The following is a 24,239-nucleotide window of genomic DNA, read 5'->3' on the forward strand; positions in this document are numbered from 1 at the left end:
CATGCTGTGTTTGTCTTCCTCTGTCTGACTTATCTCACTAGCAGAATGCCCTCTAAACCCACCCACGTTGTCGCAAATGGCAGCATTTCTTTCTTTCTCAGAGCTGAATAATATTCCATTGTATATACACACCACACCTTCTTTATCTATTCCTCAGGGGAAAGATTCTCCTGGCCTGTGAGGGAAAAATGCAGAATTTCTGGATAGCCTAATGGGATTCCTTTGAAGTTTACAATGTTCCTCCCTCCCCCACACACCCCGTCTGCTTTTAGAATTCATTCTTTATCCTTGATTTCTAACAGTTTTTTGTTTGTTTGTTTGTTTTTGCATTGAGATAATAGGGTGATCTGTTAGCTTTGTGAACTTGGATGTTCAATTCTCTCCCCAGGTTTGGGAAACTCTCAGCTATTATTTCTTTAGATAATTTTCTGCTCCCTTCTCTCCTTCAGAAACTCCAGGCATTCCAGCATTTGTGCTTTTGATGGAATCCTATTGATCGCTTTGGCTTCCTTCAGTCTTCATTCTCTTCTCTTTGTCCTCCCCAAACTGGGTTGTTTCAAAATGCCCATCCTCTCACCACTTATGCTGTCCTCCAGACACTTTACTCTCCCGCAGATGCTCTATTGCATTTTTCATTTTACTCATTGAGTTCTTCAGCCTCAGAATTTCAGCTGGGTTCTTTTTTTATGATTTCTTTATCTTTGGTAAAAATCTTGTTTGCTCATGTATTTTTTTTTCAAGGTTTCATTGAATTGGCCGAGTTTTCTCGTGGCTCACTGAGTTTCTTCAGAGCAGCTACTTTGAAATTTTTATCAGCTAGATCACACATTTTCATGCCTTTGAACTCAGTTTTAGGGGAGTTCTTACTCTCCTTGTGATGGCACGTTTCCTTAGTTTGTCACGTTCCTTGTAGCTTTGCGTTGCCACGTTCACATTTGTGATAGTGGCAGCTCCTTAAATCTGTACGAGTTGCCTGGAGATGGGTGTTCTGGGCCACCGCGGTGGTACGTGAGTTCTTGGTCTCTTGGCATGGAAGCGTCCACTCTGCTCCCTTGCTCCCTCTTGTGGTGGGATTCTGAAGCTTTTATGTCTCCTCCGGTTCTTACAACTCACCAGCCGGCTCCTGGAAACCTCTCCTTTGTTTTCCTGAAGGTGGCGCTGTGGCTCGTTTGTGGTTTCTCCCTGGCCGGCGATGTAGGCCTGCTGTCTGAGGGGCTCTGGGTCTACTGGGCTCTCTTCCATGCTGCACATGCGCAGGAGCTGCTGCACAGTGGGTGGAGGTGTGGGTCTAGTGCTCAGGCGTTGGGGGAGCCTGGAGACGCACTGGTGAACTCCCTGGGTGTGGTGCTCCCACCGGCTGGTGGTGGACTTTCTGCTGCACACCGTCTCCTTACTGCCCTTGGAAATTCCCATTGGCCTCTCTCCCAATCTCCTTCTTTCCCGCAGTCACAGACATCCAGCCTCAGTACTGTGGGTCCTGCTGGAGAGCAATGGGAGTCCGCCGCCGCATCCCACACCGCTGGGGTGGCCCGCGCTGCCGCACCCCTGTCCTACCCACTGCGGCAGAGACTGCCCCAGTCTGACAGATCAGTCCCCTGCAGTGTTTCCTTGCCAAGCACAGCCCTGGGAAGGTTTCTCTTAATGCCTCCTCTGCTGCGACTGATTGGTCAGTCTGCTCAGATTGTTGTGTGGCGTTGTGTGGTGTTTGCTGCAGTAGCATGCTGGAAGCTTCCCCTGGGGAAGGCTGGACTTGTGCACAGTCTGCCCCTTGTGTGCATAGCCACGCCCATCAGCATTCTGCAGGTTTCTCCCCAGCTGCAGGGACAGGGGTCTGGCAGGGTTGGTGGCCGTTTGGTGGCTCCACTGGTTCCACAGCCCACGCTGAGTTCTGCCTGCCTGTTGCCAGTGTGCGAGTGGGTGAGGCTCCCCTGGGTCCCATGGTGTGCGGTACTAGATCCTAGCACCCAGCCTGGGGCTTTGGTCTGTGGATGGATGTCTAATTCCTTGTGAAAAGGCAGGATAAAAAGGAGGAACATCTTAGCCACCGTGATGCTGACATCAGTCTCCTTCAGTTTCTCATAAACCACATTTTTTTTTCAAGGCCTATAGCGGGGAACTTTAGCAAGACTTGAGTAGTTGTAGTTATCAGAGAGTAAAACATTTCTTCTTAAACACTCATACTACAGAACTTTTAAGGAAACCAGATGCTTGTCTTACAGCTCTAGCTCTCCTCTCCCTCGTCCTCTGTCCACCCCGTCCTTAGACTAAATACGCTGTGTTTGCATATGTTCACCACAAATGTGTCTGGTTCATCTCTTGTGTGAAGCGAAGACACCACACCTCTGAAGAGTTAAGTAGGAATTTGCTTATGAGTGCCCACAGCCTGTCTCTCTGTTCCTTCTGCAAAGGGAAGGGTACAACTGACCCTTTGAACAGCAGAGTCACTCTGTCATGCAATTCTAAAAGACAGCCATTATTGATCGAGCAGGGAAGGCAGCAGTATTTCATAACCCCTTGCTTTCACAGACTTAGGATGTCTCAATGTCTACATCTCAATACCTGTGTTTTACACTTTGGCACTGAAATGGGGGGAAAAAAACATCATCTAGGTTAGGTTTTGTGGTTCTGTTTGGTCATGACAAATAGATGGTAGTCTTTAAAAACATTTGGCATCAGACTCTGAAGCTTACTTTTCCCCCAACCCTGGCTTTCCCCAGGACCCTGCAAGATCCTGTGGCCCCAGATAGATGGACAGGATTCCTTCCTCTGTGATGCCTTCCGAGTCTCATGCCCCACTTTCTTGCCTCTTTTCTATAGTCTCTGTGAGGGCAGCTCATGTAAATGAGTATGACAGTGCCTGGGACAGGGGAGGCTGTGTGTGAGTGCGTATCTGGCTTACATTTCAGTCTGTCCTTCAGCGTCAACAAGGTGGACACTGGTTCCCAACTAAGGGCAGAAGACAGCATTGTTTCATCTCTCAGTACCCAGCTTGGGAAATAAAAACCGAAAGTGGGCTGGGGCTTTGAGTCAGATGTATCGAAGATTATTAGATCATAAACTTTTATTGGGTCCTTGTTATGTCCTCAGATATTAAGTATTTTATGTGAGCTCACTTACTTAACCCTCAAAATATCGTTATGAGGTAGCTGCCCTTATTACACTCACCTTACAAATGAGGAAACTGAGGCATGGAGAACCCAGGTGACTTTCCAAGTCACATAGCCAGTAAGCGACAGGAAGGAACTCTGATGGTGTCCGACAGAAATGCTTCATCCCCAGACCTGAGATACTCTCCTTCCTGGGGATTTTATTGACGGGAGACTGGAGTTCTCCTTGTGTAGCTGTGGCTGCCCCAATAGACAGGGGAATATAAGAAATGATAGCATTCTACATTCTTTCTTGAATATTTCAAAGAGGTCTTCTAGCTTTGACTAGAATGCCTGAAAGGATTAAGGAATTTAGTCTCTCTAGAGGCGACCCTGCTTCTGGACAGCTCAAAGTGACGGAAGAGTCCAGTGGGCCTCCCCTAACTTCCATGAACCTTCTGCAGACCTCTGTGGAGCTCCTTCTCCCTCCTGCTTCCATGGAGCGGAGAGCCTGTGTGATTGCCTTCCTGCGGGCTGAGAAGTCAGGGAAAGGCCATCTTGCTCATTTCTGCTGCCTCTGACTTGGTGGTGTTTGAAACCAGAGTTCTCTTAGAGGTTGGGGCAGTCGGTCTTCTAGTGGGAAGCATCCCTTAACTGACATGTCATTGACCTTCTCACAGGTCTCTAGCTCTCTCCTCCCCTGGCGGACGTAGAGATTTGAGGCACATCTTTACCACTCTGCATGAACACCTCTCCTCGGAGAGCCAAATACGGTGCTGGGAAGAACACCACGTTCCAGGTGCGGCCCCTGCCTCAGTGTTTCTGACAAGATCTGTGGGGCATGGTTTAACCAGCTGAGGCAGCTGCATCCCACTGTTCACTAAAACACTCAGCCAAGTGGCCAGAAAAGCTCAGGGGGAAGATCAGTGAGGACCCTTTTTGCCTTTTTCCAAATAGTTTCTGTTACATTGTCTCAGGGCGGATCTGTGTGCTGGTCTTCTGCAGCACACAGAAGCTCTTGGTCCTCCCCCAAGAGCAACCTAAGGAAACTCCATAGACTTCTTGGCTCCACTGAGAATGGGCAGGATGGCCTTTGTCAGGAGCCCACGCATGTGCTCTCCTGCTGCGGTCTCTCGTTGCCTGGTGGAAGGAGACCCAGAGGGAGAGCTTTTCACCGCGGTACTGTTTCTTAACAGTGTCGAATAGTTTCTTTCCACTGAAATCATAACTGAGGAAGGAGGTATATCCATTGTGACCTGACATGGTTCTGCTTGGTGTTCGTTCCCCTGAATTAACGTCCCGGTCCCTCTCCCCGCAGGTCACCAGCAGACATGATGAGCACCAAGGCCTTCGCGCTGGTCTCTGCCGTGGAATGGGAGCTGCTGGCGGGCGACAAGGAGCGGGTGCACATAGAATGTGTGGAGTGCTGCGGGAAGAACCTTTACGTGGGCACCAGTGACTGTGTCATCTACCACTTCCTATTGGAGGAGCGGGCGCTGCCCACCGGGACGGCCACCTTCTCTGCCACCAAGCAGCTGCACCGACACCTGGGCTTCCGGAAGCCAGTGAATGAGCTGCGAGCGGCCTCGGCCCTCAACAGGCTGCTGGTGCTCTGTGACAACTCCATCACCCTGGTCAACATGATGAGCCTGGAGCCCGTGCCCTCGGGGGCGCGCATCAAAGGGGCCGCGGCGCTGGCCTTGAATGAGAACCCCGTGAGCGGGGACCCATTCTGTGTGGAAGTCTGCATCATCTCGGTCAAGCGCAGGACCATCCAGCTGTTCCTGGTGTACGAGGACCGGGTTCAGATCGTCAGGGAGGTGTCCACGCCGGAGCAGCCCCTGGCCGTGGCCGTGGATGGCCACTTCCTGTGCCTGGCTCTGACCACACAGTACATCATACTGAACTACAACACGGGCTTCTCCCAGGACCTGTTTCCTTACTGCAGCGAGGAGAAGCGCCCCATCGTCAAGAGGATCGGGAGACAGGAGTTCCTCCTGGCAGGTCCCGGAGGACTGGGTGAGCCTTCACCAAACTCTACCTCTCATCTGTCCATTCCTTTTGCCTTACCTCCGTGAGCCTGTGCACAGACCCTAGCTGTGAGAGAACCTAGCTTTGAAAATAGGTACTCGTGAGGAGTATTCGCCAACACTAGGGATGCGTGGCGAAATATAAACAGAATTCCGAACCAGTGTGCACTCTAATGTTTCCTTAGATTGTCCAGGGAACGTAGGGTCCATGGAACAAAACTAGGCCAGTCACAAGGTAGAGCCAGCTTTCTTCTGTGCTAGCAGAGCCTCGAGATGACTTGGGGAGAAAATTTCTTTAAGTAAATGACTACAAAATAAAAATCCGTAAGCCTTCTGTATAAGATTTTTTCCACGTGGGTAGGTTTGTCAGATTGTTTGTATTCTTTGTTATGGAAAGGAGTGGAGCTCACTTAGACATAATTTCAGATGTGACACCCATTACTGAACTGCTGCAGTTTCATCCCATCGCACTGTCTTGTCACCAGGCCCCGAAAGGGCTTTGGCTCTGTCGTTTGGCCTCGCGAATTCCCTGTGCTGCCTTCTCGAAATTCAGGCTCAGAGCTGTTCATGGTGTGGGTGACTTGTATTTTCTTTCAGTCATGGATGGCTCATTTTAGGGCTCGTGTGTGTCTGTGACACACAGTGGGTCCTGGGGAGGGTGAGCATCCCCATCACTCCCGGTGCTCATTAACGGCATCTCATTTCAGGTGAGGGATACAAACATATTTTCTGGTTACAACAAAAGTTGAGTCGCAAACTCTAGTCAGTGAACACTTACAGATTTTTACTTTTTTAAATCAGTTTTATTTTTTTGATCCATTTTGGGTTCACAGCAGGATTGAGTGGAAAGTGCAGATTTCCCCTATACCCGCTACCCCCAGACACGCACATCCTGCTGCACCGTCTGCATCTCCCCACCAGAGGGCCACATTTATGATAATGGACATATCTACAGGGAGACATTATAACCTCCTAAAGTCTGTAGTTTACGTCAGGGTTCACGCTTGGAGTTGTACGTTCTTTGGGTTTGGACAGATGTATAATGACACGTATCCATCATCGTGGTACCATAGAGAGTATGTTCACTGATTCTCGGTGTTCAAAATTCTTGTCTTCTACCTGTTTATCCCCTATAACCCCAACCTCTGGCAACTGCTGATCTTTCCAGAGTGCCGTGTAGTTGAACTCATACAGTACGTTACCTTTTCACATTGATGTCTTTCACTTAGTAATATGCATTTAAGGTTCCTCTGTGTCTCTTCGTGGCTCAATAGCTAAGATTTAAATATATATATATATGTATATATATATATATATAAAATTTGTTTATTTATTTATTTGAGAGAGAGAGCACACAAGCAATCAGAGTGACAGGCAGAGGAAGGAGGTGAAGGAGGCAGAGGGAGGAGCAGGCTTCCCACCGAGCAGGGAGCCTGACATGGGGCTCAATCCCAGGCCCCCGGGATCATGACCTGAGCCAAAGGCAGATGCTTCACCGGCTGAGGCACCCAGGTGCCCCACAATAAGTTCAGATTTTTACTTTTTAGAAAAAATATTCTTTACCCCAGCCACCTTTTTTTCTTAACAAAAATTCCCAATTTTAATAAAAATTTGTGTTATGGAAAACATAAGTAAAGAGGATATTATAAAGAGCTCAAATGTACCCATCACTCAGCTCCAGCTGTTATGAATTCCTTGCCAGTTGTTTGATTAATACACCTCCCCGTTTCCCCTGCTCGATTATCATAGCGTCATGGGCCTGATAGCACTTCTCCTAGAAACCATTCAGTGTGTAGTTCTAAGTTCCTTAAAAAAAAAGAAAGAGAGGGGCGCCTGGGTGGCTCGGTTGGTTGAGCGACTGCCTTCGGCTCAGGTCATGATCCCGGACTTCCAGGATCGAGTCCCACATCGGGCTCCCAGTTCCCTGGGGAGTCTGCTTCTCCCTCTGACCTCTCCTCTCTCATGCTCTCACTCATTCATTCTCTCTCAAAAAAATAAATAAAATCTTTAAAAAAAAAAAAAAAAAAAAAAAAAAAAAAAAAAGAAAGAGAAAAGGAAAGAAAACCACAATACCATTGCATACCTAAAAAAAATTTAACAGCAATTCCTTAATATCCCCAAACATCAAGGCATGCCATGTTTCTCCTACTATCACACATATACAAAGAGACATATGTAAATACTTACCTACATAAATTTGTGTGTAAGGATATGTATGTTTTCCAGTTTGAGTCAGATCCCTCATGAGGCCTGTACATTGATCTGTTAAGCGTCTCTCTGTCTTTTAAGTTCTCTTACGGTTCCTCTCCTTCTCTTTTTATTTTTCCCTAACTTTTTGTTGAAGAGGTTGGATCATTTCACCTGTAGCCTCACACAGCCTGAATTTTGATGATTTTTATCCCCTTGTTATTGTTTACTATGTCAAGTTGACCTTTGCGTTTCCTGCCAGCTGATAATTAGGATGCCAGGTGTTGTCAGATTCAAGTGTGGGATGTTTGGGGATTTTTTATTGTTTTGTTGTTGTTGTTGTTTTTGGTTGTTTCGGGGAGAGGCCAGACTTCGTCATCGTCATCGGGGTGGAGGCCTTGCATCAGGTTGTGTAGTTTCTTTCTCTCTCTGCATTGTCAGTAGCTGTTGATGAGTGATGCGTACAGCCTTTCAGTCTTGGGGCTGCCAAGTGGCACTGTCCTCTTTCTGTCCCTTCCTCCTCCATGTGTTAACTGGACTACTTCAGTGGAGAGGAACTTACTGTATTTGGTTGCCCCCAGGTGCATTGTTAAGAAAGACAGAACGAGGAGGTTCTCAATAAGGTGATCCCTTCTGTCTTCCAGAAGTGACTTTTTAAAAGATATCATGACGCATCATGGATTCAGACACATATGGTGCATTTCCATCTATTTGTGCTTGGGTGGGGCTTGTCCACGTTGACTGCCAAGCGCCTTTCACATGACCCTAGAACTCGGCTGGCTTCCTTGCCTTCTGGTGTGGAAGGTGTTCCAGGTTCATTGTGCGCCTTTCCTGCCCCAGATCTGGTTTCAGCCATTTCTCCAAGGACCCCTGATGCTTAGAGACCACAGGATGGTGCTAGATCTGCTCATTGCACATTGTGTTTAGGCTTCGTCATTGAACAGAGTTGGGAAAGAGGTGTTTCTGTAAAGGTAAAATCCATGGTAAGGCTCTACTGATAGAAACAATTCACGGCTCCCAGGTGTTGACCTCATCTGTCTCTATGTTCTGTCTGCTTTCAGCCACATTGAGGGTCTTAGTAAACCACTGCCAACATCATTGTTCTTTTGATTAGTCCCACAGTACGCAGAACAACAATACTAACACCACTGTTCCCACAATGTAATGACCGAAAACAGTTTGTTTATGGTTCTTTTTGTCTTGAGAGTAGGGTGTATATAAAACCCACCAGGAACTGACCAGTCACATTACTGTGTTCTGAAGTCACTTGGAATTCCGAGTCCCCCTCTGTTTGGTTATGCCACCACCTGGATACATAGTTAATTCGTCTTATTTTACTTTTGATTTTTAGGAATTGCTTTATTTTATTTTATTTTATATTTTCACTGTGTAAGTACGTATGGTGTTCCAAGTCATGTGGGCTGCAGCAAGGTATACCCCAAGAGCTGATTCCTGTCTTCTTCCCCCTTAGGCAACCTTTATTTTTATGGTATTTTATGGTTTATCCTCTCATTTTTGAATAAAAAAATACAAATAAAAATTAAATATTAGCATCTCTTTCTCAGCATTTTTTTTTTTAGCCTAACAATATACTATGGAGACACCTTTGTAATATAATCCAGAGATTTCACAGCGACGTGCTACTCCGTTGTGTGGAGGTGGTGTGGTGTTTTATTGTATTTTTTAATTTTATTTACTTATTTGACAGAGAGAGAGAGAGATCACAAGTAGGCAGAGAGGCAGGCAGAGAGAGGGGGAAGCAGGCTCCCCGCTGAGCAGAGAGCCCGATGCGGGGCTCGATCCCAGGACCCTGGGATCATAACCAGAGCCGAAGGCAGAGGCTTAACCCACTGAGCCACCCAGGTGCCTGTGGTGTGGTGTTTTTAATCAGGCCCCTTTTAGTGGGCAGGTGGGTTTTTCCAGTTTTACTAGGACCTTGTTTTTTTTGTACTTTCCCGGTGGATCTATGGAAAAGCTTTGTAGGTGAGATTGTTGAGTCCAAGTACAAATGCATGTGAGTTTTGCTAGGTATTGCTGTATTCCCTCGATAAAGGTGTGCATTTTCTGTTCTCCCCAGCAACATATGACAATGCCCATTTCCCCTTAGCTTTGCCAAAAGAGTAGAGTATGTTGCTGAGCTTCCTTCTGTTTTGTCCCCAGTCCTGTACATGAGAAGCGGAATCTCAGCGTAGTTAATTGCATTTCTCCTGTGATGAGCAAGAGTGAACATTTTTTAAAAAGATTTATTTATTTATTTCGCGGTGTGGGGGGGAGGGGCGCAGAGGGAGAGGGAGAGAAAATCTTAAGCAGACTCCTCTTAGAGCCCGAAGTGGGGCTCGATCTCACAACCCTGAGATCATGACCTGAGCCAAAACCAAGAGTCGGTTGATTAACCGATTACACCACGCAGGTGCCCCAAGAGGGGACATTTTTTCCATACATTTAGGAGCCATTGCATTTCTTTTGATGAGGATTGCCTTTTCTCTTGCCATTTCTTTTAGTGTCCTTTCTGTGTTTGAGATATCAGTTTGTTGCCTGGTATAGGTTTCAAATATTTATTTCCAGTTTTTACCATGAAAAGCTTTTCTTCAATGTTCCTATATAATCAAATGTATTAACCTTTTTACTTTATTAAGTCTTGATTTTGAATCACAGTTAGGCGAGAAGTCTACCACTGAACCATGCACATGATTTCAAGTCATCATTAGGGTCGTTTCCCTCTCTTCCAGTTATAGACAAAAATCACCCATGTTTTCTGCTGGTACTTTTGTGGTTTCATTTTTCACAATGCGGAGTATAAGGAACAGATTTAGTTTATCCTTTTCTTTATGGCTGTCCATTATCCCAGCCATCCTACTACAGAGCCCATCCTCTGTCACTGATATAGGCAGCCACCTTTAACACACACCGAATTATCTTATGCCTTTGGGTCTATCTCTGGATTTTCTGTTCTGTCCCATCAGTGTGTTCGTCTGCTTATGAGCCCGTACCTTACTGTTTCAGTTATAAAGGCTTTATAGGGAAAACATTTGACCGCAATCACTTGTAAGCTCTCTTATACATTACCTATATACAGGTTCTGTATGCAACATAGTAATCAGCAGCTTTATTACATGGCTTCAGAATTAAGTTCAGATACGGATGCCTGGGTGGCTCAGTCGGTTAGGTGTCCGCCTTCAGCTCGTGATCCTGGGATCCTGGGATGGAGTCCCACCCCCAGCATCCATGTCGCTCAGCAGGGAGTCTGCTTCTCCTTCTGTTCCTCTCCCTCCCCTACTTGTGCTCTTTCTCTCTCCCTCTCTCTCTCAAATACATAAATAAAATCTTTATTTAAAAAGAGTTAAGTTCAAATAAATACTCTAATGAATGCAAATGCACCTTTAAGCATATGAAAGCTATGTATTTTCATTTTGCTTCTCTTTCTCCCTGAAGATTATTTCTCCTGTGTCATGAGAAACCACTCCTAGCCTTTTGCCTTAGTTTAGATTTTCCTGTTCTCAGCAATATTTTGTTGAAATTTTCATAATGTGATTGAGTCTTGTGACTTTAAACTCTGTCCTTTGATACCACTTCTTGAAAAATATAGATAATTAAGCCTCTCCTGACTCCACATGGCCCCCTGGCTGCCTGGCCCCCTCCCCTTCTCCCAGCTCAGATAAGGGGACCTCTGATATTTAAAGGGTTTACCGTTGAAAATAATGCTTTTTAAAAATGTACCATGTACACATTTGTTACATTTGCACGTTGACAGCACTTGACGCCAACAATATGGAAACAATAGTATTTGTCACCTGTTCTGCAGGCATGTAATTAATTGGGGGGTGTTAATAACAGTACCTCCGTGCCTAAGTGGTTCTGGGCACCTTCTAGTGCCCGACCTGGGCCCATTAGCTGCCAGTGACCACTCTGCTCTTTTATTCCAGTGTCATCTTCTGCTTTTTGGGTAAACAGAAGCCTTTGTTCTGGACCTCTGGTTTCTGCCCATTCCGTTACAAGAACATTCATGTCAGAGCCTCTGCACCGCACATCTCCCGGGCTGGGTGGTACCCAGCCTTACATGGGTAAAGGCAGTCACCCGGATTTAATTCCAGGAGGAGGCTGGACAGCATCTTACAGTCCACGCTCCTGGGAGAGTGTGCTATACATGGTTATTTGACCCGAAATTTGGCAGCGTCGTTGGGCTTACGGTTTACGATTTGCCAGGTGCCCTGGGGGAGCGGCGTGCCTTCAGGTTATTCCAGCCGGCTGGCTCTAAACGCACAGAAGGGTCAAGAGAGTGCTAACTGAACTTCCTCCTCCAAAGCTCAGTCCTCCTTCCAGAGTCTTAATGCTTCCCAGAGCCTTGGACCTCACTTTCTCCCCACGTTTTTAATGCTGCCTGAACACCTGGGCAGTGCTGTTGGTAGGCTAGTTCCGATGGTAATGATGTCCTCTCTGGTACGGGAAAACACTGGCAATGCCAAACCCAGGGCCTTGGGTCCCAGGCGTTGTCTGACCTCAGCGACAGAACCAGCCTACCCTCTTTATTTTGCCCCACCAGCCTCGGCAGCAGTCCTCCCTTAGACTCTGCAGATGACGGCCCCTCTCGGGACATCCTGTACTCTGCTGTGGCTTCTGGTGTGCTCTGTGGAAGCATGGTGTGTCCCCCTGCCCCGCCTTCAGGAAGCATGCTACCACCACCCCCTGAGAAAGCCCTGGAACCCCAGGCTTGCGTCTCTCCAAAGTCTGTGACCTCCAGTTCCAGAAAGTGCCAACACTACCTCTCAACCAGCTCTGCATCCTGGGCCCTGTTTCGTTTCCGACTCCGCAGTCTGTTCGATCCCGAGGCTGACTCCCGCATGGTGGCCCTTGACTCACCTTTTCTCTTGCTCCTACTGAGTCTCTGGCCGGGTTCCCCGATTCATCCCCAGAAGTGGCTGCCCCCTCTGTTGTGCCCCAGTCCTGGCCTGGTCCAGCCCGCCTCCGTGGTGGCAGGCAGCCATCCGGCCCTCCCCTGTGTAGCTCCTTGCACACGCCCTTCACACTCCTGCCCAGCTGGCCTTCAGAAGCCCCTGCGATCTGTAACAAGTGCAGGCCGCACTCCTCAGCCCGCCCAGGGGCCAGCGCTGCCCATTCCAATGCCAACTTGACTTTCAAACAGGGTTTGTCTTGTTCTGGGGACACATACCCGCCCCACTGCTGCCCCCTGCATGTGTCCTCTTCCCTGTGCAGGCTGGGGTCTGATCACTCAGCTCTGGACTTGACCTCCAGCGGCACTCCATCTGCACTCGGAAAGTTTTTTGCACCTTTCTGTGCCCTGGTCTCCATCTCTTGTGTGGTCATTGTTTAGGCATTTCCCTTAACCCCTTCACCACCTGGAGCCCTTGAATCCATTGTCCGTCTCTTGGTAGCGAACTCCGTGCTCCACACAGTGAAAGTTCACTGAACTGAAATCACTGCTCAGCACCTCATTTGTTCTTTTTGTCTGTACTCATTTAAGAGAGAGAATTCTTTTCTGTTCGTGGTGCGTTCACCCGAGCCACATCATCTTTTAATGTATTATACTTAATTTTATACTGTTACTAAAAATATCACAGAGACCACCCTTGTACTTATCGGTTGGCAATAGATTTAAAAGTAGAATCAATTAAATTCAGTTTGGGTAGATGATACCCAAATTATTCTTCAAAAAATATTTCCTTACACCATACCAATACTTGTCTTTATCGGTCTATCACATTTGGCCAATCTGCTGAGTAGAAGTTGTTTTTACTGTTTTTCATTTAAACATGTGCCCTTAGTTGTTGATGAATATGAGGCTCTCTTCATATATTTATTAGCCATTTGCATTTTGTCTTTTGTGATTTACTCATTTATAGCCTCTCTTTCTGTATTGAGTTGTTGGTCTTTTTCCTAATGATGTTTGGAGACTCCAAAGGGCCAAAGGGAAATGCTCCAGATCAGAATGGTTTATGTAAGGCAGTCGTGACTCCTTAGTAGACGACATGTACACACACACACACACACACTCTCTCTCTCTCTCTCTCTCTCTCTAGGCTTATTGTGCTGTCATCTTTTTTTTTTTTTTTTTAAATTCAAGGTAGCTAACATATAGTGTGGTTTCAGGAGTAGAATTTGGTGATTTATCAGTTGCATATAACACCCAACGCCCATCACAGCAAGTGCCCTTCTTCATGCCCATCACCCATGTAGCCCATCCCACCCCTCCCCCCAGCAACCCTCAGTTTGGGAGTTCCAGCTGTGGCTCGCACATGCCGAGAACCCATATGTAACTTGTTAAGGAGGGCGTAACAGTGCTCTGAGCACAGCGTTGTTCTTCAGGGAGGGCCTCGCTTGTGTTCTGCAAGAGCAGGGTGAGTACGCATGCATGAGGTCCCACGTGCTACCCAGTTTCAGGAACGGCCTAATTTAGAGGAAAAGAGCTATGTTTGTAATTAATTGATTAACTGTAGTGTATTTTAGTCTTTGTAACTACAGAAAATTTCAGTGCGTTGATGATTTCACAGTTTAGGAATTTTGCTCATATGCTACAGTTGAGATAACCTTCCCTTCTTTAAATCTTGAAGTTCTTTGCGTACCTCTGTGTCTCCCCTCCCTGTTCTCCATCCTGTACAGCAGAGACCAGGTGTCATGATGGTTTGTAGGCAACAACACGCTGTTTCTAAAGGTGTTCTACGTCAACTCATTTGAAAACTAAGTTATAATGGACTGACTTTACTTTGCAAATGTATTAATTTTGGTAAACCCCAGTATCTGCAGACTATGTAGCTCATTGAGAAATGGCTGGTTTGGTGCTTCATGTACAAGACAGATAAGCTGTCATTTGTTATGGAAGTTGACAAACACTCAACAGCAGTGTGTCTTGCAGTGCAAAATTGTTTTTGTCCCTGCGTTCAAGGGTGAGTGTGTCCAGTATTAGACTGCAGCTCCGAGCAGGGGCAGTTCCTGATAGGACGCCTTGCGCAGTGCCTGGCACATTGTAGGAGCTCAGTAAATGTTTGAGGGAATGTATTCAATATTCATTCAACAAGGAAGGGCCATAACTTAGGCACGCTAACCAGCTGGAGGACTGGATGTGGGAAAGACCTTGCAGAGCTGCTTAAATTGCTGGGAAGTAACTTTTTCCACACAGCTGAGGACATGTGCTTTATATACCTTCCGGGGAGTACATGTAAACCTTTTTTTAAGCTCATTTTTAACTGGAAGTAAATGAAAGGTACACATTCAGGGCGAGGTAGTTCTCGTCCTGATAAAGTCATGTAGGCTTCTTCACACCTGCAGCATATTCTTTTTTTTTTTTTTTTAAAGATTTTATTTATTTATTTGACAGACAGAGATCACAAGTAGGCAGAGTGGTAGGCAGAGAGAGAGGAGGAAGCAGGCTTCCTGCTGAGCAGAGAGCCCAATGCGGGGCTCGATCCCAGGACCCTGAGATCATTACCTGAGCCGAAGGCAGAGGCTTTAACCCACTGAGCCACCCAGGCGCCCCTCTGCAGCATATTCTGTCATGTTTCTGATCTTAAAACAGAAGGAAGAAGGGGATGGCATTTTGCCCCCAGACCCATCTACAGGAAGGAAAAATGCCACAGGTCTTCGGAGGCGCACCTGACTCCTCCCGTTTTTACAGGCATGTTCGCCACAGTTGCTGGTATATCTCAGCGGGCCCCTGTGCGCTGGTCGGAGAACGTGATCGGTGCAGCCATTTGCTTCCCGTATGTCATAGCGCTTGATGATGAATTCATCACGGTGCACAGCATGTTGGACCAGCAGCAGAAGCAGACCCTGCCCTTTAAGGAAGGCCACATTCTACAGGATTTTGAAGGTACTACTTTGTACAGAAATCTCAATGAAATTGAGTTATCAATCCGTTTGTGATGTTCAGTAGATGTTAGTAAGGATCCATTCGGAGCTGGACCTCAGGCTAACCTTCAAAGCTACACAGGTGCTGGTAATGCAGTCTCTGGGCTCCAGGGCCTCCAAGGGCAAAGGGGAGATAGACGTTTGGACAGAGAGCTGTAGCAGTGGAAGAGCTTGATAGGCATGAAACAAGGCCAATTGGGAGAGTAGAGGAGGAAGTATTTCTTGGAAATATCAGGGAGGGCTTCCTAAAGGAGATGGTATTTTAGCCAAATCTGTAAGGATGAGTAGGAGTCAGCCAAGCAGATCTGGTGTGAAAGAACGCCAGGTAGAGGGAAGGTGCCTGCAGATCTGCGCAAGAGGGAGCCCTGAGCTTTGGGCCACGTGAGCAATTAAGGATGACTATAGCACGTCATGTGTGAGGGGGGCTGGCCTGAGATGAGGCTGCAGCAGACCGCGGCTGTCCAGACAGACCTCCCCTTGCGTGCACCAGTGAGCCAGGCAAGGGATTTCTTTCACTTTTCCTAAATTTTATTATGAACATTTTCAAATGTACTGAAGTCAAAACGAAAACAAATTGAAGCACCATAGACCGTTCAGCTAGACTCAACACTTGTAAACATTTTGCCAAGCCATTCAAAAGTAAGAAAAAGACATCATGACAGTTAATCTGAAGTACTTCAACATGCATCTCTTAAGAATGAGAGCATTTTCCTATGTAACTGCCAAGCCCTTGCACCCCTTAGAAAATGAACTCTAATATCCTGTCCATGTTCAGGTTTTCCCAGTTGTTCAAAGAAGATCTTTTATGATATTTTCCTCAAACTGGGAACGAATCTAGATTTATACATTGCATTTGCCACTTAAGGATTTTAGCTCACCAAACATTGCCCTTCCTGTTCGAGATGCGACAGATATCACTTACTAAGACTTTCGGCCCCCACATTAAGCGTGTCACACTTCAGTCGGAGGCCCCGACACACACATCAGAAGAGCATGTCTCATAACAATATCCTGGTGCCATGGACGAGTGGTAGAGGTGGGCATGGGGTCATGGGCACATAGAGGCTGCTGATGTAACCTCCCCTGCCCCTGGTGCAAACAAGGGGAGGCTTCCCAGGAAAAGGGACACCCATGTAGAGAAGGGACAGAATTTCATCTGAGTATGAGAAAATGACTTCGCTTGTGATATGGAAGACACGTAATGTGGGCAAGAGAGCAGAGTGGGAAGACTATAAGGAAGATGTCCAGGAAGGAAAGATGAGGCCTTCCGTGACACCAGACAGTGGGGCTGGAGTGGAATGATGGGTTCCTAGGAGAGAAGAGTGGAGGATCTGGGAAGACTTGGCTGACCCTGAGTCATCCTTCAGACAGGAAGGAAGTATCATCTCATTGCTTCCTGTGCACAGGTGATAGTTTTCTTAAGAATGTGTCTGGAAGGGAGCAGAGCCCAAAGCTTCATAGCAGGAGTGTGCCTTGGATTAGAGCTCCAGTTCTGTGGACTATCTGCACAAGGTCTCACAAATCCCATGAGGGTGATGGCCACGGGTCAGGTGACCTCACAGGGCTGTGGGGAAGTGATAAGGTCAGACCAAGTCTTGGTTATTTGGATGGTAGGTGAATATGAAATACCTCATGGTTCAGAGTGTAGTATTATAATCTTAGTTTCCTATAAACTAACATGGAAAGAAAAGAATTCTTAAAAAATTTTACAGGAAGTATAGCATAATTCTCATAGATCGCCATAATTGATCTCTACAACTTCTTTGGACCGTATGTTATGTATCTACTCAACTGATTTTATTTTATTTTATTAAGAATTTAGTTATTTATTTGAGAGAGAGACAGAGCATGAGCAGAGGGAGAGGGAGAAGCAGACTCCCTGCTGAGGGCCAAGCCCAACACGGGCTCAATCCCAGGACCCTGGGATCATGACCTAAGGTGAAGTCAGATGCTTAACCAACTGAGCCAACCAGGTTCCCCACTACTCAGCTGATTTTAAATTAATCAGCACTTTTTTTTTTTTTAAGATTTTATTTATTTGAGAGAGTGAGAGAGCATGAAAAGGGGGCGGGTCAGAGGGAGAAGCAGACTCCCCACAGAGCTGGGAGCCCAATGTGGGACTTGATCCCGGGACTCCAGGATCATGACCTGAGCAGTCGCTTAACCAACTGAGCCACCTAGGCACCCAGCATTTTCAAATAAACGGCAGAAAAGCATATTTTTTACTTTGGAAATGTGGTATATCATCCACCCTTTTCCTGACAGTTAACAATATGGGAGGAAGAAAAGAAAAACATTGCAATGTATAATTTCTTTTGGAATTTTGTGTTGGGAGAATTACAATGAAATCAGCCATCAGATTGGATGACAAGCCCGTTTTGGGCGAGCAGTGTGTGTCTGTGCAATATGTTCTTTCTCTTTCCAACACTGTTGAATTTTTTCCCAGGAAGAGTGATTGTCGCCACCAGTAAAGGAGTTTACATCTTGGTTCCATTACCCCTGGAAAAGCAAATACAGGATCTTCTAGCAAGTCATAGAGTGGAAGAGGCTTTGGTTTTAGCAAAAGGAGCCCGGAGGAACATTCCAAAAGAAAAATTTCAGGTTTGTAATTAAGTTGGTCCCAAGAACGCGTGCCGCCAAGCCACCAGCTAGCGAACATTCAGATCTCACTAACATACGTTGGCCCTTTCTGTGCGCCACGACCTTGCAGATCGCTTTTGGGTCTGGTGTTTTGTTTTCACAGCCTGTCCACGTCACACGGGCACGGAGGCTGTTTGCAGAGCAGTCTGGGACAGCTGGACTGAGGTCTCACTCCCCACCGAGCCCAAGTCAGACTATGAACCTCTGGTTTGATTCCGGGGTCTCATATACATACCAAGTAGTATTTCTAATCGACTCTCTTCTTCAGTGGGCCTTCAGAGAAGAGTCAGGAGCATAGTTCTCATAAACCAACAGAGTAACCGTATCAGCAAATCACAGTTAAATATTCAGAATTGGTAAATACAATAGAGAGGATTACTTTAAAATATCAGGAAGAAGTAAAGACAAATTTAGACCTTGGATCAAAAGAGATAAAGTCTACTTGACTTTCAAATAGGGAGGTGGTAGAAACTCATTCATTCAGTCGTTTTGTTTGTTTGTTTGTTTGTTTGTTTTTAAGATTTTATTTATTTGACAGAGAGAGACACAGAGAGAAGGGGAACACAAGCAGGGGGAGTGGGAGAAGAGGAAGCAGGCTTCCCACCGAGCAGGGAGCCCGACGTGAGCCTCAATCCCAGGACCCTGGGATCATGACCTGAGCCGAAATGCCCTAAAATGGGGCTGGATATCTTTAATTTCTATGATTATATAAAAAAGAGTGGACTTTACAGATAATGCTATAGAAGCCAACATTAGTAAGAAAAAATCCCAGCTGGTTCCTGTGGAATTATAAATATGTGAAACTACAATAAACTTCTTGTTCAAATTAGAAAAAAAATTTTTTTAAATTCTAAATTAGAATTTGTTTCCTGATTTAGAATTTGTATTTGTTGGGATGGGTTTGAGTGTTTAAAGTTTAGACTTCTAGTATCTATAGGAAAAGCTTTGTTAGCCATACTGATAAATGGCCCAATACTGCAGGAATCCATCTAATTATTTCTGGAGGAGAAAACTTTTAATGCACTCGAGACAGCAACTTTAATGTAGTTGGGGTGATAAATAAAACTGATCCCTCTCTCTCTCTCTGCCTGCCTCTCTGCCTGCTTGTGATCGCTATCTGTTAAATAAATAAATAAAATCTTAAAAAAAAAAAACTGATCTAAGAATCACAAGTTATTTTTATGTCCAATGAAATCAGGTTCCCTAAAAATTGCTGCTTGATCGGTTGTTAGTTATATCATGTTACTCTAGTTAGTTATGTTACATTATGTTACTCTATGTATTTGAAAGTAATGAGACATCCTGTGGGTGTGTGTATGCTCTACTGAATATTGAAACTGATCATGCAAAGTTCTGTGATGTAATCATGATCCCTTGACAGTTACCAATCAGTCTGATTTCCACACGACTCACTGATTGTTGTGGAATGAAGTAATGCCTTCTGACCTCAGTTGCTTTCTGCTGCCAAGTGAAAGAAGACCAGACATGTAATTTATGGTTATGGGTATGAAAGTGGGCATCTTTTTTGGTCATTTTTTTCTTTTTTTGTATAGTTGACACACGATGTTACATTAATTTCAGGTGTACAGCATAGGGATTCAATGTCTATACGTTATGCTATGCTCACTGCAAGTGAAGAGGGTGTCTTTTCTGTACTTAAAGATTGATAAAAGTGTTCCTTTTTGTTCTGGATTTTTTAAGATGAGACTTATCTATTTGCGTTCAGCAGGGGGCAGCAGAGGCAAAAAGAAGAGCTGTTCTGGGGCCTTGCTAAGCTGAGCGCACTTCCTCCGCAGCCTGTAGATCAAAGCCAGGTGGGGTGGCCATGCCTTCCATAGGGTCTGAGGTCTGTCATTGCCCTTTTTGCTCTCTACCCCATAAGCCTCCTGTGGACATGTTGGATGTTTAGGTGGGCCACATGTTGGGGCGCCCCCTCCTTGCATACATGCTTTAAGTGTGCAGCGTTTTCTTACAGAAACCTCCAGTGTTCCTTGTCTGATCTTCGCCCCCTCCCCTCTCCTTTTGCTGAGTAGCTATGTGCTGTCAGTATGGGATCTTATTAGTTGTCCTCTTGCTCGGACATCATCTGAGTGTCATCTTGGTATCTTTTCCTTTCCTTCATGCTCCCTGCCTTCTCTCATTTGCTGCAAACTACTATATCCAGACCTGGAAATACACCCTCAGAATGATCTTGAATTCAGCCTTCATTCCCCGTGCCCATTGCTATTGCTGTGCAGACCCTTCTATTTTGCCTGAGTTATTATTTTAACAACCTCCTTGTTTGTGTGTGTGTGTGTGTATGTGTATAGTCCCTCCTCCATGCCACTGTGGGAATGTTCTTTCTGACTTACAGATGGACTCCTTTGCTTAGAGTACTGCGGATTTCCAACCCCCTCGTGGTCTGGCCCCACCCACTTCCATGACCCACCTGCTGCCTCAAAGGCTAGAGGGCAAAGGAGCCAACAACAACTCCTGAGCCTTGCAAGGTGCCTGGGCTCTGCTGGGCCTTTCAAAATAGTTTTAATCCTCAGAACGATTTAGAAGTAACCAGCAATACTGTCCGAAGATGGGAAGGCAGGACAGCTGAGCTGGTTTCATGCATGGACACCTCTCCAGTTGCATGGGTGCCAGCCCTCAGAAGCAACATGTGCCCCACCCCCTGACCCCCCCACCCCCGCCCCCATCCCCGCCCCGTGTCTTGCCTCCCAGTTAGCAGAAGGAGCCCTGGACTTTCACACCCCTCTCCGCCCTCCCCTTTGCCTGAGTCCTAATATATGCAGGTTTCAGTTACTGGGGTGTGCTTCCAGACTGGACAGTGGTTTCCTCTCATCTGAGTCCTCCCCGTCCCCCCAGGCAGAACCGATCCCTTCCCTGCATTTCTGCGGTTTGTGTGTCAATACTCAACACAGGAGTTTGCACTTGGCTCAGGCCTTGCCTGCCCGAGTTCCTAGGTGGACTCTGCCCTCTTTGTCCCCGGGCACCCTGGTCCGGACTGGGCAGAAACTCACTGCTCTAAAAACAGAGCCGGTATATAATGGATTGTGGAGCAGGCGGTTTGTGTTAAAAATAGAACTGTAAGGGAAAAATAATATTGACAGCAAAGGAGAGAATTTTCCTGAACGTGTATGTGTTTTTGAGGATGAGACGTGACTCTTGTGATAATGAGGTGCATTACTTATTTTAGCTTTTGGGTGCTTCTGACCAAATGCTGGACCCTGGCTTAGAGAAGCTCGAAAAGGAGAGGAAAAGGGACCACAGTCCAGTGGACGCCTTGTCCCTCTCCTCCCACCTTCATTTAAAGCAAGTATCTGTTTTGTGTCACTGACTCCTGAACTAGGGAGGGCTTTATCAAGAAGTTTAATTCTGGGACTGGGATTAAAGGACTAGTGCTTCCAGAGATCCCAGAGGGCCAGAGAGTTTAGATCTTTAAGAAAGCTGGGCTTGCATTATGTTAAGGTGTAAGATGTCATAAAGAAAGCCACAGTAAGGAGACCTCTTGCATTAACAAAGACTTGTGTCAGGAAGTTCTCCTGATTTTTGTTGTGTACCATGGGAAGTATTCATATTTAAGCTTGAACTCTGGTACCTGTGGGGTACTTCTTCTATTTCACCTAAAACTATTTGAATATGTATCTTTAAAAGGCAAGATTCCTCTTTTAAATGTAACCACAGTGCCGTCTACAGAGCTCCCCAAAGTCATCATAGAGTCTTTGAAGGAACAGAGTCCCATCAGTGTTCACAACTCCCAGGTGTCCTGCGAATGCTGCGTCTTGCCGTTCTCCCTGTCCTCCAGGGAGGTCCCAGGCAGGCTGTGCAGTCAGGAGACCGTGTGCCCGAGCCACTCGGAAGCATCCTCTGTGCAGACCTGCCACCATGTCTTTGATTTATGTCGTTAGGGTCCTTTGTTTCGTTTGACTTTTGTTTTCTAGAGATCGCTCTTTGGAATTTAATGTTGTTTTCTGATTATGTAAAATATTTACAGAGTTCGAAGGAGCGTTTCCTCCCTTCACCTCTCTTCTCCCCCACCCCCAGTCCCTCTCTCTTCCTTCTTCCCTGTCCCCTGGGTCTTTTTTTGGTGTGAAACTTGTGATTTGTGTTCTAATGGTTACCCTAGTCCTTTGGTTTTCTCCTCTTCTTGCGGGAGGGTGGGGAGAGCTCCTGTTTTCTGTTGTTTCCCTCCTTTGAGCAGCACTTGGAATTAGCTGGTGAGCTCTTCCCCAGCATCTGTATGAAAGTCACATCCCTTTATCCCCAGCATGTCCTCGAGCACATTGTCCTTCTGTGTCATCTCCCCGTGGCCCCCTGGTTTTGATGGTCGCATTGTCTCTGCTGTCGCACTCATACAGCCATCTCCTGTCTCCCTTATATTTGTCCATCTTCGTTCAGGGCAGATGCGTATGGAACGCTCGGGGCACATTTTATGCTGCCGACTCTCCGGGCCTCTGGTTTTCCGCAGCCATCAATCCTCCTGCAGATGTCCCAGCATGGGCGTATGGGAGCACTGTCCCTGCACGTTGGCAGCAGTTCCTCTACAGCCTTTATACTTGAGGGCCCATGTGGCTGGCTGTAAAGTCTTTGACTCATGTTATCTTCCAATGAGAAACTTAAGTAAGTTCCACCATTACGTTTTGCCATCGAGAGCTGACCAGTATTGGGTGACAATCTGAATTCCTTGCACTTCTAGCGACTTGGCTTTTTGCCTTGAATGCCCAAAGGAGTTTTTCCTTGTCTTTCAAGCTCAGTCTCTTCTTGTCACCTGGCAAAGTGGAGCTGGTGAAGACCCCTTCCCCGGCCGTCAGGCTTTCCAGTGATAGTGGTTTGGGAACTCTGGCTTTTGTGGCCTCACAGCCCCCTTTTCCTCTTTCCACAGCCCCATTTTCTAACACCACCTGGTTCCTATAGTTGGTGGTAGGTCCCCAGTGGCTCGTGCTTTTGGGTTTGTGGGCATGCCCAGTCACTTCGTGCCGTTACAAATGTTGGTAGCGGGTTTTTGGTTTCGTTATCCCCGATTGTTTTGTCTGTTTTACTTGTGGCAAAACACACAGTAACATAAAATTTACCATCCTCACCACTTTTAAGTCTACAGTTCAGTGGCGTTGAGCATGTTCCCACTGTTGGTCACCCATCACCACCACGCATCTCCAGAATGTCTTCCTGTCTTGCAGAACTGAAAGTCTGTCCTCACTGAGCACTAGCTCCCCATCCCCCTCCTCATGGCAACGCCATGCTTTCTGTGTCGATGATTTTGACTATCCCAGATATCTCATGTAAGTGGAATCATGCAGGATTTGCCCTTTTGTTCCATGGCTTGCTTTACTTAGCATGATGTCTCAAGCCTCATCCATAGTTATATGTCCGAATGTCCTTCCTCTTTAAGGCTGAGTAGTATACTCCCCTGTACACATGTATGGCATTTTGTTTTTCCGTTCATCCACTGAAGGGCACTTGGGTTGTTTCTACCCTTTGGCTGTTGTGAACTGCTCTGAACTAATTGTTCTGTTTTATGAGAAGGCTGCAAGATTAAAAAGACTGCCCTGCCACAGTCTTCCCAGATACCTTGGTTTTGAAACATTTTAAAGTAATATTTAAAGTTTTAGTAAACTTACACACATATACTCACAAACACATTCTACTTGGCGAGACCTACTCTAAATCAATTAAAAACATAAGTAACAAAAAACTACTTGCAGTTTAAAGCACAGAAGGTAGTCTGATTTCTCTAAAATGTCAGGCCCTCCTTCGAAAAAATTTTTAAAAAAAGAATGGCCCCATAGAAAAATGAATATGAACAGATATTTCATAGAAAGTAAAATCACCTGCCTTATGAATGTATGAAAAGATATTTTGTCTTACTCATACAGAGATGTGCAAACTAAAAGTTCCTGAGTTTATTTTCCGTTCAGATTGTTAAAATCAGAGGGTTTGAGGATACTCTGTTGAGGGTGTGGGGAAATGGACACTTGCAGAAGTCACTTCTAAGAATGTAAATTGCCTGCAGGAGGACGAACTGAGAATCTCTTTCCAAGTTACAGGGTATAGTTCTCCTAAGGGGTATTCTACGGGCCTAAGCACAAAACTGCCAAATAACCAATGGAGAAGACTCCACATGATCAAATTGGTTGTTTAAGAAGAAACCCAGTGACCCAGATGCTGCTGAGGGAGGAGTGGTTAAATGCGCTGTGGTCTAGCGGGCTGTCAGGACACTGTGCAGCCAGGAACAAGAACCAAGGACTTTGTGTGTTGAGGCGGACCTTTCTCTGAAAGACAATGAATTAAAAATGTAGAGAGTGCAGACAGTGGGTATAGTGCTACTAAAATGGGGGACAGAGTTAACTTAAAAATACATCACGTATTTCTGTAGCTGCCCAGAAATTCATAGCATCGATTACCTCTGGAGCGCCACTGGCTGGGACTGCGGTGGGAGGGAGACTCTTCA

The 24,239-nt window shown here is 46.1% G+C and overlaps 1 protein-coding gene across 1 annotated transcript in view; it reads left to right on the forward strand.

Annotated features, from left to right (window-relative positions):
- Positions 1-24,239, forward strand: part of TGFBRAP1 (transforming growth factor beta receptor associated protein 1) — a 65,810-nt gene that overhangs the window by 20,216 nt on the left and 21,355 nt on the right. Inside the window, exons 2-4 of the mRNA XM_080813385.1 lie at positions 4,405-5,105; positions 14,931-15,125; positions 17,610-17,764. Coding sequence (XP_080669511.1) covers positions 4,418-5,105; positions 14,931-15,125; positions 17,610-17,764 — 1,038 coding nt within the window. The 5' untranslated portion in view covers positions 4,405-4,417. The remainder of the gene's footprint in view (positions 1-4,404; positions 5,106-14,930; positions 15,126-17,609; positions 17,765-24,239) is intronic.

Source organism: Martes martes (genome assembly GCF_963455335.1).
Source record: "Martes martes genome assembly, chromosome: 9".
NCBI classification, from domain to species: Eukaryota; Metazoa; Chordata; class Mammalia; order Carnivora; family Mustelidae; genus Martes; species Martes martes.